The sequence below is a fragment of the Oryx dammah genome, unplaced genomic scaffold, assembly GCF_014754425.2.
Source record: "Oryx dammah isolate SB20612 unplaced genomic scaffold, SCBI_Odam_1.1 HiC_scaffold_11081, whole genome shotgun sequence".
Taxonomy (NCBI): domain Eukaryota; kingdom Metazoa; phylum Chordata; class Mammalia; order Artiodactyla; family Bovidae; genus Oryx; species Oryx dammah.
This window is the reverse complement of record NW_024080475.1, coordinates 402,094-416,107: the sequence shown is the minus strand read 5'-3', so window position 1 is coordinate 416,107 and position 14,014 is coordinate 402,094. Positions and strand designations below refer to the sequence as shown.

Here is a 14,014-nt window from a genome sequence, read left to right as displayed (position 1 = left end):
ATCTTTCCCAGCATCAGAGTCTTTTCCAGGGAGTCAGTTCTTCGCATCAGGTGGCCAGCTTCAGCATCAGTCCATCCAGTGAATATTCAGGGTTGATTTCCTTTAGGATGCACTGGTTGGATCTCCTTGCAGTCCAAGGAACTCTCAAGAGTCTTCTCCAACACCGCAGTTCAAAAGCATCAATTCTTCGGTGCTCAGTTTTCTTTATACTCCAACTCTCACATCCATACACGACTACTGGAAAAACCATAGCTTTGACTAGACAGACTTTTGTTGGCAAAGTAATGTCTCTGCTTTTTAATATGCTGTCTTGGTTGGTTATAACTTTTCTTCCAAGGAGCAAGCATCTTTTAATTTCATGACTGCAGTCACCATCTGCAGTGATTTTGGAGCCCAAGAAAATAGTCTCTCACTGTTTCCATTGTTTCCCCATCTATTTGCCATGGAGTGATGGGACCGGATGCCATGATCTTCATTTTCTGAATGTTGAGTTTTAAGCCAGCTTTTTTACTCTTCTCTTTCAATTTCATCAAGAGGCGCTTTAGTTCCTCTTCGCTTTCTGCCATAAGGGTGGTGTCATCTGCATATCTGAGGTTATCATAGATGATATCATCTGCTTCTGCTCACATTAGTAACTCCGTGTGAAGCTGTCCCCATTCCTCTTCAGTCCACAGATTTCCATGATCATCTTAGAAATATTTAAATGTACTGAGCCCTTATGATGTGTGCACACTATTCCAGGCTTTTCACTCATTTAACTTATTGATTTAATCCAACATAACCCTGTGACGCATATCCTATTTACTTCCATCTTTTACAAATAAAAATAAATAACTCATCACATAATAAGTCTCATAATGAATAAAAGATAGGGCTTGTGCTCCAAAGCCTGTGTCTAAACTGATTCAAAATACTGCCTTATAAAAGTCACATCAGAGGTCACCTCCTCTGAGAGGACTCCTACACTCCCTCAGGCCAAATTATTTGCTTCCTCCCTGATACTAATATATTTTTACCATGGCAGAGCTTTTCAGATATTTATATCTCTGTACCTTCTATAAATAAGCCAGTGCACAGCCACCCAATGGAACTTCCTGCAATGACAGCGTGGTGTCTATGCTGTACCAAGTGGTGGCCACTAGCCAGTCCCATGTGGCTACTGAGAAGTTGAAATGTAGCCAGTGTTACTCACTTTATTTTAATTTGTTAATATTTAAATCTGAACAGCCACATGGGGCTAGTGGCCACCATATTGAATAGTGGTGATCTAGTACACAGCAAAGAACAGAACAATAACTCCTCAAGAAGTTCACTGAATGAAATAATTATCCATGAAAAACATATTGGGCAAAGAAAAAACACTTGTATAGCCCCATTTCTGGTTTTCTTTTTCACCATATACAGACTTACATTGGTTTACTATATTAATAAACATGTTCAGTAAAATATTGCTTTACTCTCGTCTATCCCATATTTTATCTTGCATAATAACATGTATCTTTGAACCACATTGATTTTATCTTTTACTGTAAAAGTTTTTAAAGGGTGTTAATAACTCTGATATGCAGATATTTAATTTATAATTGTGCCTGGTCTGCAATCCTTTTTTCATCTATATCTTTCACTGATAAATCTCAAGTGACTAGCTCAGGGCCTAGTAGGGATTCAGTAAATACTTGCCCAATGAATGAATGAATCACGCACACTGAGACATCCTTGTGAAGTGTGATGATCTAATTTACAAGTTACCTTCTAATATTATGCAATTTTTATGAACACAATGTAATAATTAAGGAAATAGGTACATTAAATTTTGTAGACATTAAGCGTCTATTCATCTTAATTTGAAGATTTTTTTCAATTGGCAGTTTGCAACAAAATCTCTATTGTTTACATTTTCCAAACAAAAACACTTTGTCTTCTGAAATGTCCTCAACCTCCTCAAAATGCTTGACTACAGGAACCACAACATTCAAAATGTCAGTTTCTAGGGGAAAGCCAGATGGGAGTGAGAGTGTTCCTAATCGGTTACTTCTTAAAGGGTAAAACGGAGATTGAAAGCTCCGCCCAAAGTTTAAGCTCCTGGAACCAACTCCTTTCCCAGTGGGACCAGGGATGCGCGTCCACCAACCCAGGGCGGCAGGACCCCAAGCTGGAGGACCCGTGAGGCGGGGCGTTCGCGCGGAGGCCCCGCCCACACTAGGCCCCGCCCCAGCCTAGGCCCCGCCCCTACCGGTGCTGCCATAGAAACCCAGAAAGCGCCATGGCTGCCGCCGGCCCTGGAGAAGGGCTTTTGACACAGCCGGCGGCAGCCCGCCCTAAGTCACGGTCAATTTTGCCATGTCAAGCAGCTCCCAATGGAGAGAAGCCTAAGAAGTGTCTGGTCTATCCTCATCCCCCGAAGAGTTCCCGCTTGTCTCGGTCGGTTCTGCGCTGGCTCCAGAGCCTCGACCTCACCTTCTTCCCCAGGAACATCAGCAGGTGCTGAAGCAGGTCCGGCCCCCGGACGCCTAGCGGGCGCTGAGGGCCCAGCAGAGCAGGCCCAGGATCCGCTCAGGGGCTCTTTCCAGGGACTGCCCCCGCCCCCGCCCACTTACCACACATACACACACACACACACACACACACACACACACACACACACACTCACATACACACATATATTCATATACATACATACATTCATATACACACACACTCATACACACACACACACACACACACACACACACACACACACACACGCTCACATACTCCTTGCTCTCTTAGGGAGATGACCTAAAAAAATAGGATGGAGCATTTCAATCAATCATTACTTAAGCCAATAGAAAATACTTTGGTAACTAAAAAAAAAAAGTCCAGGCTCTTTCTTCAGGGACATTGGACATTTATATTAGTGAGGATCAGTTTACTTTCTGTTAGATACTGCATCTAGTTTGAGAGTTATCAAGGACTGAAAAAAGTTGCTAAGTGCAGCCTCGCTGAACACTGCTGTTGTTCAGTCCCTAAGTCGTGTCTGACTCTGCCACCCCATGGGGTGCAGCGTTCCAGGCTTCCCTGTCCTCCTCTAGCTCCTGGAGTTTGCTCAAACTCATGCCCACTGATTGGTTATGTTATCCAATTATCTCATCCTCTGTTGTCCTCTTCTCCTCTTGCCCTTAATTTTTCCCAGCATCAAGGTCTTTTCCAATGAGTTGGCTCTTTGCATCAGGTGGCCAAAGAAATGGAGCTTCATCTTCAGCATCAGTCCTTCCAATGAATATTCAGAGTTGATTTCTTTTAGGATGGACTGGTTTGATCTCCTTGCAGTCAGTCCAACGGACTCTCAAGAGTCCTGTCCAGCACCACAGTTCGAAGCATCAATTTTTTTTGGCGCTGAGTCTTCTTTATGGTCCAACTCTCACAGCTGTACATGACTGCTGGAAAAAACATGGCTTTGCCTCTACAGACCTTTGTCACAATGAGCTCTCTGCTTTTTAACAAAGAATGCTATCTACGTTTGTCACAGCTTTTCTTTCAAGAAGCAAGCATCTTTCAATTTCTCTTGCTAAACATAACTGGCAGTTAATATTTTTTCTGGGAATGCAAACTAAATCCCAGAAAAATAATGACTTTGTAGGCAATGACTCTGGCTTATTAATTTCAGTTTTCCTTAAGAAAGATGCCTGAACTTTTCAGTGGACACAGGTATCACATGGGGATCTTGTTAAAATGCATATTCAATACAAAATAATGGTTTGGGCTTTGTAAAAGGAATGCCACGGGCTTTGGTGTATCTAGTCTTACCCAAATGCTATTCCATAGCAGGCTTCCTTAGAGCAGTGATCCAAGAAAGCTCCATAAGTTAGCTGCTGTCAGGATAGAATATTTAAGTGGTGTTAATTAACCATAAATACAAATTGTATAAATAACTACACTTAATTTCATTTCCTTATCGCTATGGAACAGGGATTTTTCAAATGGCTTCCTGATAGCAGAAATATTCACTACATATTACCCCTGGGACCTTAAATTGTCATCCTTTAAAAATGGAACTTCTTTAAAAGTCAAGTTGGATAACTGGGCACAGTTGGAAAAGGTAAATTAGCAATCACTGACACTTTTAACTGTTGAGAAGTTTGTTTGAAGAGGTGTATTCCTGAGATCTTGGATTTCTCTGTATATGCATGTGTGGCCATGTGCTGGGTTGGCAGCTTGTTTCCTTGTATTGAAAAGGTTACTAAGGTTTATGTCATGAGTCACCTATGAAACTTGGCATACTCATTTCAGATTGGAGTGCGATATAATAGTTGATTGTCTTGCTGAGTAATAATATCTTTTAATAATTATCACATTAAACCTCAAACTATTAGTTAAGGATTACAGGGAGACTAGATTGAATTCACAGTAATTGGAGACATTTATAGAACTTTTTATGATGAAAGTATTCTCTTTCTACTATTAAAGTTCCTGGCAAGAAAAAAACTTAAGTTACCTAAAGAACTAATCCATGGAACAATTCACTGTAAAGCCGGAGTACCTGAAATACTGATACAGGAGGTGTACACCTTGTTAACACATCGAGAGTGAGTTATCTGGAATTTTCTAGTAATATAATTTAATATGAAACTTTTGGTAATATAAATCTTATTACTAAAATGGCATTTGTCAACAATATTTTTTTTTTCCAGAATTAAAAGTATCCAGGATGACCTCGTGAATTTCACAGACTACAGTTACCAGATGCAGTTGCCACTGGTCCCTAGGTCGACAGCTTCAAAGTCTATTAAAGATAACATTAGGCTATCAGAACTAATAGGCAATCCCAACAAACTTAACAATGAACTTAAAGTAGAGTTCCTCTTCCTTTTACAAATGTTACAAAGGAAACTGAGCAGAAAACTGAATCCAAGTAAGTTTTCCTTGGAAATAGTCAATTGGGTTCTTCCAAGCTTAACAAGGCTCTACTTGAACACAAGTGAAAGAAAAGCCTGCCACTGTACCCAATTCATGGACTGTTGTAATTTCAGCTGCTGCGACTTTTATTAATTCATTCATATATGCATTCATATCTATCATATTATTTTGTGCTTTTAATGTGTTCTATTTCTTGTTTTTTGTCTTACCTATTTTTTTCTTCTTTAGGACTGAACTTTTTTCCAAAGACCCCACTACTAATTTGGAAAATTACAAATTTCTACTCTTTCTAGTGCTACCGCAGAAATTTTAACATGCATATTGATCTTAGTCTAAATGTAATATATTTATTCTCTTCCTCAAACTGTAAGGACCTTAGAACACTACCCACTCCCTGCCAGTCCCCATCCCACTTAAGTTCTCTAAGTTCTCTCTTTTTTTTTTTTTTTTAAAGTTGATGCTATTTCTCCCTTTTATTTATATTTATTTATTTATTTTTGGCCACACCGCACAGACATGCAGTATCTTAATTCCTCCATCCGGATTGAATCCGTGCTCCCTGTAATAGAAGGGCAGATTCTTAACCACTGGACTGCCAGGGAAGTCCCCCTACTTAAGTTCTTTTGTTGTTCAGCATTTTAGTTTTGTCAAGTTATTTTTTTTAACACCACAAAATCAAGCATCATTTTTTGTCCCTAATATTTGCTTACATTTAATCTGTCTATTACTTCTACTTATTGGATCTGGTAGGAATTCCATTTAATCTTCAATTTAAAAGTCCATTTTAGTGCAAAACTGACCTGCATCCCTGTTTGCTTTGGAACACAATTTCTCTTTAGCCATGGACACCTCAACCCTTCAGATTATTGAACAGAATTCTTTTATCATCTGTGTTGATTTTTGAGACTGCTGATTTTAAGCGGCCAAAGTGATTGTAACAGTTTTGTGCAATATTACTGTCCAGAGTGGTATTTAGCGCACATAGGGCACAGCTGATGAGTAGAAATGACCTCACACACATCTTCTAGCCTCCGTGAGGGTGAGCTAAGAAGAGTAAGTGGTCTTTGGAAGCACAGTGAAACTGATGCCCAAGTGCTGCAGTTGATAGAATTAGTAAGAAACAGAAACATGGAAAATAATTTTGTCACCATTTTTATAGTATAAAAATAATTGCAAAATGAAAGATACTGTATGATTTTATTTATATGAAATATAAAAACATGTAAAGCTAACCTATGATGATAGATGTCAAGATTTCTTTTTAGAGTTCTGGAGCTTCCCTGATGGCTCAGTGGTAAAGAATCTGCCTGCCAACAAGGGTTCGATCCCTGGGTCAGGAAGCGCATTGGGTCAGGAAGATGCCCTGGAGAAGTAAATGGCCACCCACTCCAGTATTCTTGCCTAAGAAACCCCATGGACAGAGGAGCCTGGCAGGTTACAGTCCATGGGGTCACAAAGGGTCAGACATGACAGTAACCAAACAACAATAGAGAGATATGAGGGGGTTTGGGGGTGCTGGTACTATACTGTTTCTGGATCAAGGTGATGGCAACCCAGGTATGTATTCAGTCCGAAAATTCATCAAACTGTAACAATATGATTTGTTCATTTTTCTGTATGTATATTATTATTGAATAAAAGCTTATCAAAAGACTAATAGGAACACAGGGATACTGTCTGTAAAGTAACTTTTTTGAAGCAACTCTTCCATGCATCAGAGATGTGAACCATGGTGGAGAGGGCTATTAATCTATGTATTCACACCACTCTCAGGAATATGATACAAAAGTGAAAGTGAAGTCATTCAGTTGTGTCTGACTCTCTGTGACCCCATTGGACTGTAGCCTGCCAGGCTCCTCCGTCCATGGTCCATGGGATTTTTCATGCAAGAATACTGGGGTGAGTGGCCATTTCCTTCTCCAGGGGATTTTCCCGATGCAGGGATAGAATCTGGGTCTCCCATATTGCAGGCAGACTCTTTACCATTTGAGCTACCAGGGAATCCCTGATGTCTACATAATCTGCTTAAATGAAAATTGTAGTGTCGTATTTTGACAATAGTCATAATGAATTTTTAAGAAAAAATGTTGTGTTTGTATTTTATAGAATGGTTTGCAGTCAAACCAACAGTGGGAGAATCTACACTCGATCACCGTCTTGCCAAAGCCTCTGGGAACAAAAGCAAGTCAGTCATTTCAAAGGAAAGAGCCGCTCCTGTGTGTTGTAAGTTTTTTAGAAGTTTTTTATTTTTAATTTTTAACTTGTTAAAATTGATGTTTTTCTTTTATTTTGTTCACTTAAATTTTTTAAAATAGTAAAAATGCTGGTCTAGGCATTCAGTCTAGAACTGTACAGGTTGATGTGCTGTGTTTTTCTGTAGGTGCTGCGAGCATGAGTACATCAAGGGCTAAGAACCAGTCCAAACTGGGGGAACCCCTAAGCCAGGGTGCCCCCACTTTCTTCTATATGAGCCATCCCAATACTGATTTCTGCTTAAAAAAGTGAGTCTGAAACAGGGGAAGTACATTGGCAGAGCTCAATACTTAGTTCTCTAGCAGCTGGATGATGAATCAGTCCTAAGCCAGATGCAGACAACCTGCACACCTAGACTTTCCAATCACTTGTTTTACAAAAAGCCACAAGTTTAAGTCCTGTGAATTCAGAAAGCACTGTATACCACAGCAAGCTATAGCCAAACCACGGGCTAAAGTCAGTCTCTGCCTGAAAATTTTGTATAGCCTGCAAATGAAGCATGGCTTTTACATCTTCAAATGGTTGGAAACATATCAAAAGAAAAACGGTATCTCCTGCCACAAGAAAATGCGATGGAATTCCAGTTTCCATGTTGATAAGTAAAGCTGTACTGGGACACAGCCATGCCTGTGCCTTTGTGCCTTGTCTGTGGCTGCTTCTCATCTAGAGCAGCAGGCCTGGTACTGGCCACAGAGACTGTCTGGCCTACAATGTAGTATCCCAGACTTAGCAAATAAAAAGATGAGGGCAATACAACCAATACTTTTTAAGACATGTTGAGAACATTTGCTAAAAAAAAAATATTCACTATGTATCAGAAATTTAAATTTAACAGTGTCCCATTTTTATCTGAAAACCCTACTCAAAGTTTGAAATACAATATTTACTGTCATGCCCTTGATGGAAACTATCCTGTGGACTCTCTACAGAGCAGGCTGCCTAAAGTGTGAAGAGGGATTTCTTGGACAAGATGGGGTGGAAGTTCTTTGCTTATATAAGCTCTGGGAAAGCAATGTCAACAGATTCTTTTTTTTTTTTTTTTAATGACTTCTCAGAACCTTTCATATGCTAATATGCATTATGAATATTAAAAGGGAAAGGTATAGAATGAAGTGTTTTTCAAACTCTGATCACTTGGGGCTTCCCTGGTGGCTCAGCAGTAAAGAATCTGCCTGCAATGCAGGAGACCTGGGTTCGATCATCCCTGAGTCCAGAACATCCCCTGAAGAAGGAAATGGCAATCCACTCCAGCATACTTGTGGGGAGAATCCCATGGACAGAGGAGCCTGGTGGGCTACAGTCTGTGGGGTCACAAAGGAGTCAGACATGACTTAGCAACTTAGCAATTTGATCACACATCACTATTACTTAGTTTTGTTTTGCTATGGCTTGATAGCTCGGTCGGTAAAGAATCTGCCTGCAGTGCAAGAGACCCGGGTTTGATCCCTGGGTCGGAAGATCCCCTGGAGAAGGAAATGGCAACCCATTCCAGTATCCTTGCCTGGAAAATCTCAGGGACAGAGGAGCCTGGTAGGTTGCATTCCAGGCGGTCACAAAGAGCTGGGCACGACTGAGCGACTTCACTTTCACTTTTCACTTTCATGCATTGGAGAAGGAAATGGCAACCCACTCCAGTGTTCTTGCCTGGAGAATCCCAGGGACAGGGGAGCCTAGTGGGCTGCCGTCCATGGGGTCGCAGAGTCAGCCGTGACTGAAGCGACTTACCAGCAGCAGCAGCAGCAGCAGCAGCAGCAGAGCAACTAACACTTATGGCTTGGTAGAACAGCTGTTCCCAGAGCACACTTTTTAACATTGAGACCTTAGGCCAGCCAGTGCCTCAAAATACATCACCACAGAATCTAACAGAAGTCAACTCCAATGCTTCTATGAGGGAAAAAAAAAGCAGTTCATAGTTTCACCTTTAGATTCTGAGAACACGTCCTCCCCTTCAGCCTGCCTCAGGGTCCTTCCATCAGGGATGTTTGCAGTAAGAGTTCCAGAAGGGTGGGAGCTGGAACCCCGCGGCCTGGGGTGGGGAGGGGTGTGGTGGGCAGGGAGGAGCCTGCAGCGGCCCCTCTCTGTTCACCTGGCTGCCTCCGTCCCTGTAATAGGGGTCAAAGGGCCTGACTGGGTATGAGAAAGCAAAGGTGGGAGTGAGCCAAAGCAAGGCTTTCTGCCTGTATAACAAACAAATGTCAGGTGCCATGCTTAAAAAAAAAAAAGTTGCCTACTGATATCTGAGTTGCTAAAGAATATTCATTTCTGTTGTCTTTTCAGGAAACTTTCAAGAGTCACAGGTGAGTTTTTCGAAAAACTGTATGCTATCGTTATTTCAGATTGGGACTCATAGTAGCATGGCCTCTTGCTGTTCGGTGTTTAATAATGGACTAACTCCTCTAAATAACTCGTCCTCCATCTTGCGCTCTCATGAGGCCCAATTCCCTTCCGTTTCCGTGGTCTTGTCTCCTACTTTTCAAAATGGCCGACGGGTGCCCTCGCGGGTCCGGGCAGAGCAGGATGGGAAGACACGAGCTTTTCTCTTTCTCCTTCTCTCCAGCCTGTTGTAGGTCCTGGGACTCTCTCAACCGAGGCACAACAGGAATTAATAAATGGTGTGGGTTTGACTTTGGCAATTATATGGATGAGAGCCCCTTCTCCTGGGCTTTACGTCATTTCTCCCATTTGTGAGATGGATGCCGTTTTAGTCATTTCTGATAAGAGCAGAGTGATTAGTTTGGATAAGCTAACAGAACTTGGAAGTTAACAGGAGGAGAGGCAACAACTCTCGACGGAGGGAATTTAAACCTATTTTACCACCTAAGATGGCACTGAATGGTACTGAAAGCACAGGCTGTTCATCTGAAAAGTTTCTCTTAATATATTGACGGGGTGGTAAAAATTAATTATAAGTTTTTTGTTTTCTTTTTTTCCTAAACACTGAAGTTCCTTTGTTTACCTAAATCTAGCATCAACCACAACAATAGGCCAAGGAAATGCAGGTCTCTCAGTTAATCTCCGGGCCATCCTATTTGAACCAAGTCAGCTGAAGTCTGAGTGGCCAGCTTGGATGCCTTAGCACAGAATTCTAGAAACCTAATTCTGAATTCTAGAAACCTAATTCTGAATTCTGTGTTTGCAAATCTAAGCACTATTAAAATCACTATTAAAATCACTGTTGCCTCACCTGCTTTCTGAAGCAACATTTAAAAATAGCAGTCATATTCAGTATCAGATGCACCCAATAAGCCCTGGGTATTTTTAGGCTTTCAGATGACTTCTGGAGGCGCTGGTATTCTGGTTTTGTATTTCCAACTACTATAATGCATGCTGTAAATGTTCTGTTTACTTGAGATTTTAGACTAACTTGTGCCCAGCCTCTTGCTAATTATTCTGTGTATGGCTGGTACATTAGAAACATAGATGGTTATGTACATATTTAATAACCACAGTGGATCTCAATTTTATTTAAATATCCCACCAAATACAGGTAATAGTGTCAGTCTACCTAAAGAAATTGAGGTGAAGCAAACCGGAACACATTCTTTTGACTCAATGAAGCCTACCATAAATGTGGAAAAGGAACCCGAAGAAGCACCTATCTAATGGCTTTGAAGAAGTGATTTTACCACCTCTTGCCACCCTAATAGGATACAATCATCTACACTTGGATATATTTCAATAATAAGTAAATTAAAGTGTGTCTTATCCATAGTTGGGCTGAAGAACATATTTTTTAAAAAATTCAACAATCATTTATTCAACACCTGTGCCCGCCTGGTACTGTTGAAAACACAGAATCGGTTTATTAGTAAGCATGTTTCTGCTTAGTCCCTCAGTCGTGTCTGACTCTTTGCGGCCCCATGGACCGTAGCCCGCCAGGCTCCTTTGTCCACGGGATTTCTCCAGGCAAGAATACTGGAGTGGGTTGCCATTTCCTCCTCCTGGGAATCTTCCTGATTCAGCGATTAAACCCGCATCTCCTGCGCTCCCGCATTGGCAGGAAGATTCTTGACCAAGAAGCCACCTGGGAAGCCTCTTCATTAGTCCAGAATGAGCAAAAATAAGTTTAAAGGTACAGTTAAACATGATTCTCCCAGACGAGTAAGAATTCTTTCTCATAACTTTTGTAGGTAATGTGAATCTACCTTGTACTGTTTTCCTCACTAGCAAAGAGTTACACTACTAGTTTGCCTGATATCATTTATTTACATGTCATGCTCATCAATACAATTTTTTTCTGAATATTACTATTACACATTGGTCCACTGAAAATCTTGCCCACCTCTAGAAACAGCTTTACTTAAGCTATCAATTTTTAAAAAAATATGTATCTTTCCTGTTGATACTAGAAGGAAAATCATGTTTCACTTGGAACTTCATTCTGGTGTTTAGCAAACCATTTAGTTTGATTGAAAAATCCTTCCTGCTTGCTGCCAAGCCCCATATTTTTATCAAAGGGAAATAAAAGCAGCCGGATATTCTGATTATACTTCCTATATTCTTGGTAATCTTAAATTCATTATTTGGAAAATTTTCATTAAGTGGAATTATTCATGTTTTTATGCTATCTCATTAATAGTGTCATTTGACTTCCAAGATGAGTATTACTAAGGCTGAATCTCATGATATGTTTGTCAGTTTCCAACAAAACTCTATTTGTTTTTCTGCATTTTTGAAGGCTTAGACAGCTGCATAAGAATTTCGACATCCAGAGACTTCCTTAGTTAACTTTATCTTTCTGAACAGATAATATTTAGTAAAAGAAATTTAAAGAGAGTCCTGATAAAATAGATGACTTCTTGGGAATGAGTTTAGAAAATGTTGAGAATAATCTTTTAAACCATAAAATATAGTCCCTTAGGAAAGATTTTTAGAAACAAGTCTTCTGAAACTCAGCTGGAGAAACATGCAGAAAAAAGAATTAGATTTGGGTAAACAGTAAGTTTCTTCTCTTGATTCTGTGTTCAATCTCCTGCAAGAGCATTCATGGTCTAACTTCCAATAAATCATGTTTATTATAATTAGAGTTAATATAAAATGATTAGAGATTGTGAATATTATCAAAATTAATATTTATATCTTTTAAAATAAATTTTCATTTGTTTTTTACCCCTCAATATTTTTCATGCTTATATAACTCATTCCTTTTATAACTGGACATTTAAGTTTCAGGTACAAAACCTGGGAATGTTTTCTTTTTAAAAAAATAAAACTCAAAAGTATTTTGACTGTATATCCATTTATTGATGTATATTAAGTTTATAACTGAAAACTTTGATTAAATATGAACTAAAACTAGCAGTTTACCATGCATTTTGTAGAGGACAATATCGGTGCTTGTTAACTTGAAGATCAGCTGTATGTACCTTACATTTCAAGACTTGGAGATATTTGGTCATTCAAATATTCATTAGGTATCTACTGCACGTCAAGCACTATTATAGGTGTTGTACTATTTTATACCTTTCAATGTTTTAACAGTAGAATAGTTGGTACCTTTTATGCTTTGGGAAGTTTCTATGCTCTATTTGTCAGTCCTTTTAATTTGAATATTACCTTCCTCCCAAATACGGCTATTATATTTTATAAAGGAGACAGACATCTATTTTTCCTTGAAATTATATAAATATTTTATTTGTTGAAGTCAATGATTAAAATCAACTGTGAGCCCTCCACCCCCCTCTCTTCCTCCAGACCTTTGGCTTTTGGACAACAGAGGTTAAGGTAATACTAACTCACGAAAGGTCTTAAGAAAAACAATTAAGCATGGAGAAAAACCTTCCATCAAAATGGGTTGAGTCGTATTCCAGTCCCCAGAGGTGAAAATGGGTTCACCTTTGCCCACATGAGAGCATCATTCAAGGAGATGGTGGATTTCCCATCTTCAAGGAAAAATACAGGACCCTGCACAGTGGGAGTCACAAGAAGAGAGGATGAGATTATGAATTTGCAACTTTAAATTTTAAATTTAATTAAATTTAAAAATTAAAGTTTAAATTTAAAAATTTAAGTTTAAACTTAAAGTTTAAACGAATTTTAAACTTCCATACACAGAATCACTGTCATCAAAAAACCACTGGTGATATTTAGGCAATGCTGATAGGAAATTTAAAAATAAGAGAAACACTAGATTGTTTGAATTGCCACCAAATAGAGAAACATTTTTAAATGCCCTGATGTCTTTCAAAATGGAATTTGGCTTTATCATCTGAATTCTTTTAATTACAATAGTGCTGTCAATGACAATAGATACTGTTAATCTATTAATTACTAGAAAGTTAACATTTATAAAGGCATACATGCCTAATAACAGACTTCACCCTTTTCATCATACAGCCTACATCATACATCATCATACAGCTGGTTAAATTATTTAAACCAGAAACTCAACTTGCTCTCCAGAAGGTGAAAAATACATTGCTATATACATGTGTACATATAATATAGAGTCATGTCAATTTTGTGATTTATAAGCATATCTGTAATTTAGTTACATCAGCTATTTTGTATATCAAGGGTAGTTCTGAAGAACTAAATCCCCAAAAACCTTTCAATCTGTATCTCCCGGCTCCTAGAAGAAAAAGCATGATTTCAGAAACACAAAAATGGGATAAAAACTTAATTTCTTCATGATGTTCTAAAGTTATCAGGCTTTGGACCCCGATCTCAAATGATTAGGGGCTTCCCTGGCAGCTCAGATGGTAAAGGATCTGCCTGCAATGAGGGAGACCTCGGTTCGACCCCTTGGTTGGGAAGATCTCCTGGAAAAGGGGAATGGCAACCCACGCCAGTGTTCTTTGCCTGGTGAATTCCATGGACAGATGAGCCTGGCAGGCTACAGTCCATGGGGTTGCAAAGAGTCAGA

The 14,014-nt window shown here is 39.5% G+C and overlaps 2 protein-coding genes across 5 annotated transcripts in view; one reads left to right on the top strand and one right to left on the bottom strand.

Moving 5' to 3' along the window:
• Window positions 1-2,263: 2,263 nt before the first annotated feature.
• On the top strand, window positions 2,264-10,878 carry LOC120860532 (spermatogenesis-associated protein 4-like). The gene is made up of 8 exons (XM_040236355.1): window positions 2,264-2,481; window positions 3,949-4,078; window positions 4,447-4,565; window positions 4,671-4,891; window positions 7,003-7,119; window positions 7,277-7,397; window positions 9,427-9,446; window positions 10,637-10,878. Exons 1-8 carry the CDS (start codon window positions 2,264-2,266, stop codon window positions 10,750-10,752), a joined length of 1,062 nt encoding a protein of 353 aa, XP_040092289.1. The 3' UTR covers window positions 10,753-10,878.
• A 1,876-nt stretch (window positions 10,879-12,754) lies between these two features.
• Window positions 12,755-14,014, bottom strand: part of LOC120860530 (WD repeat-containing protein 17-like) — a 65,178-nt gene continuing 63,918 nt past the window's right edge. For 2 of the 4 annotated variants that reach the window (XM_040236354.1, XM_040236351.1), the window contains one exon: window positions 12,755-13,053. In XM_040236354.1, the coding sequence (XP_040092288.1) occupies window positions 12,934-13,053 (120 nt within the window). In that variant the 3' untranslated portion in view covers window positions 12,755-12,933. The remainder of the gene's footprint in view (window positions 13,054-14,014) is intronic. The other 2 variants (XM_040236352.1, XM_040236353.1) reach the window with 1 other exon arrangement.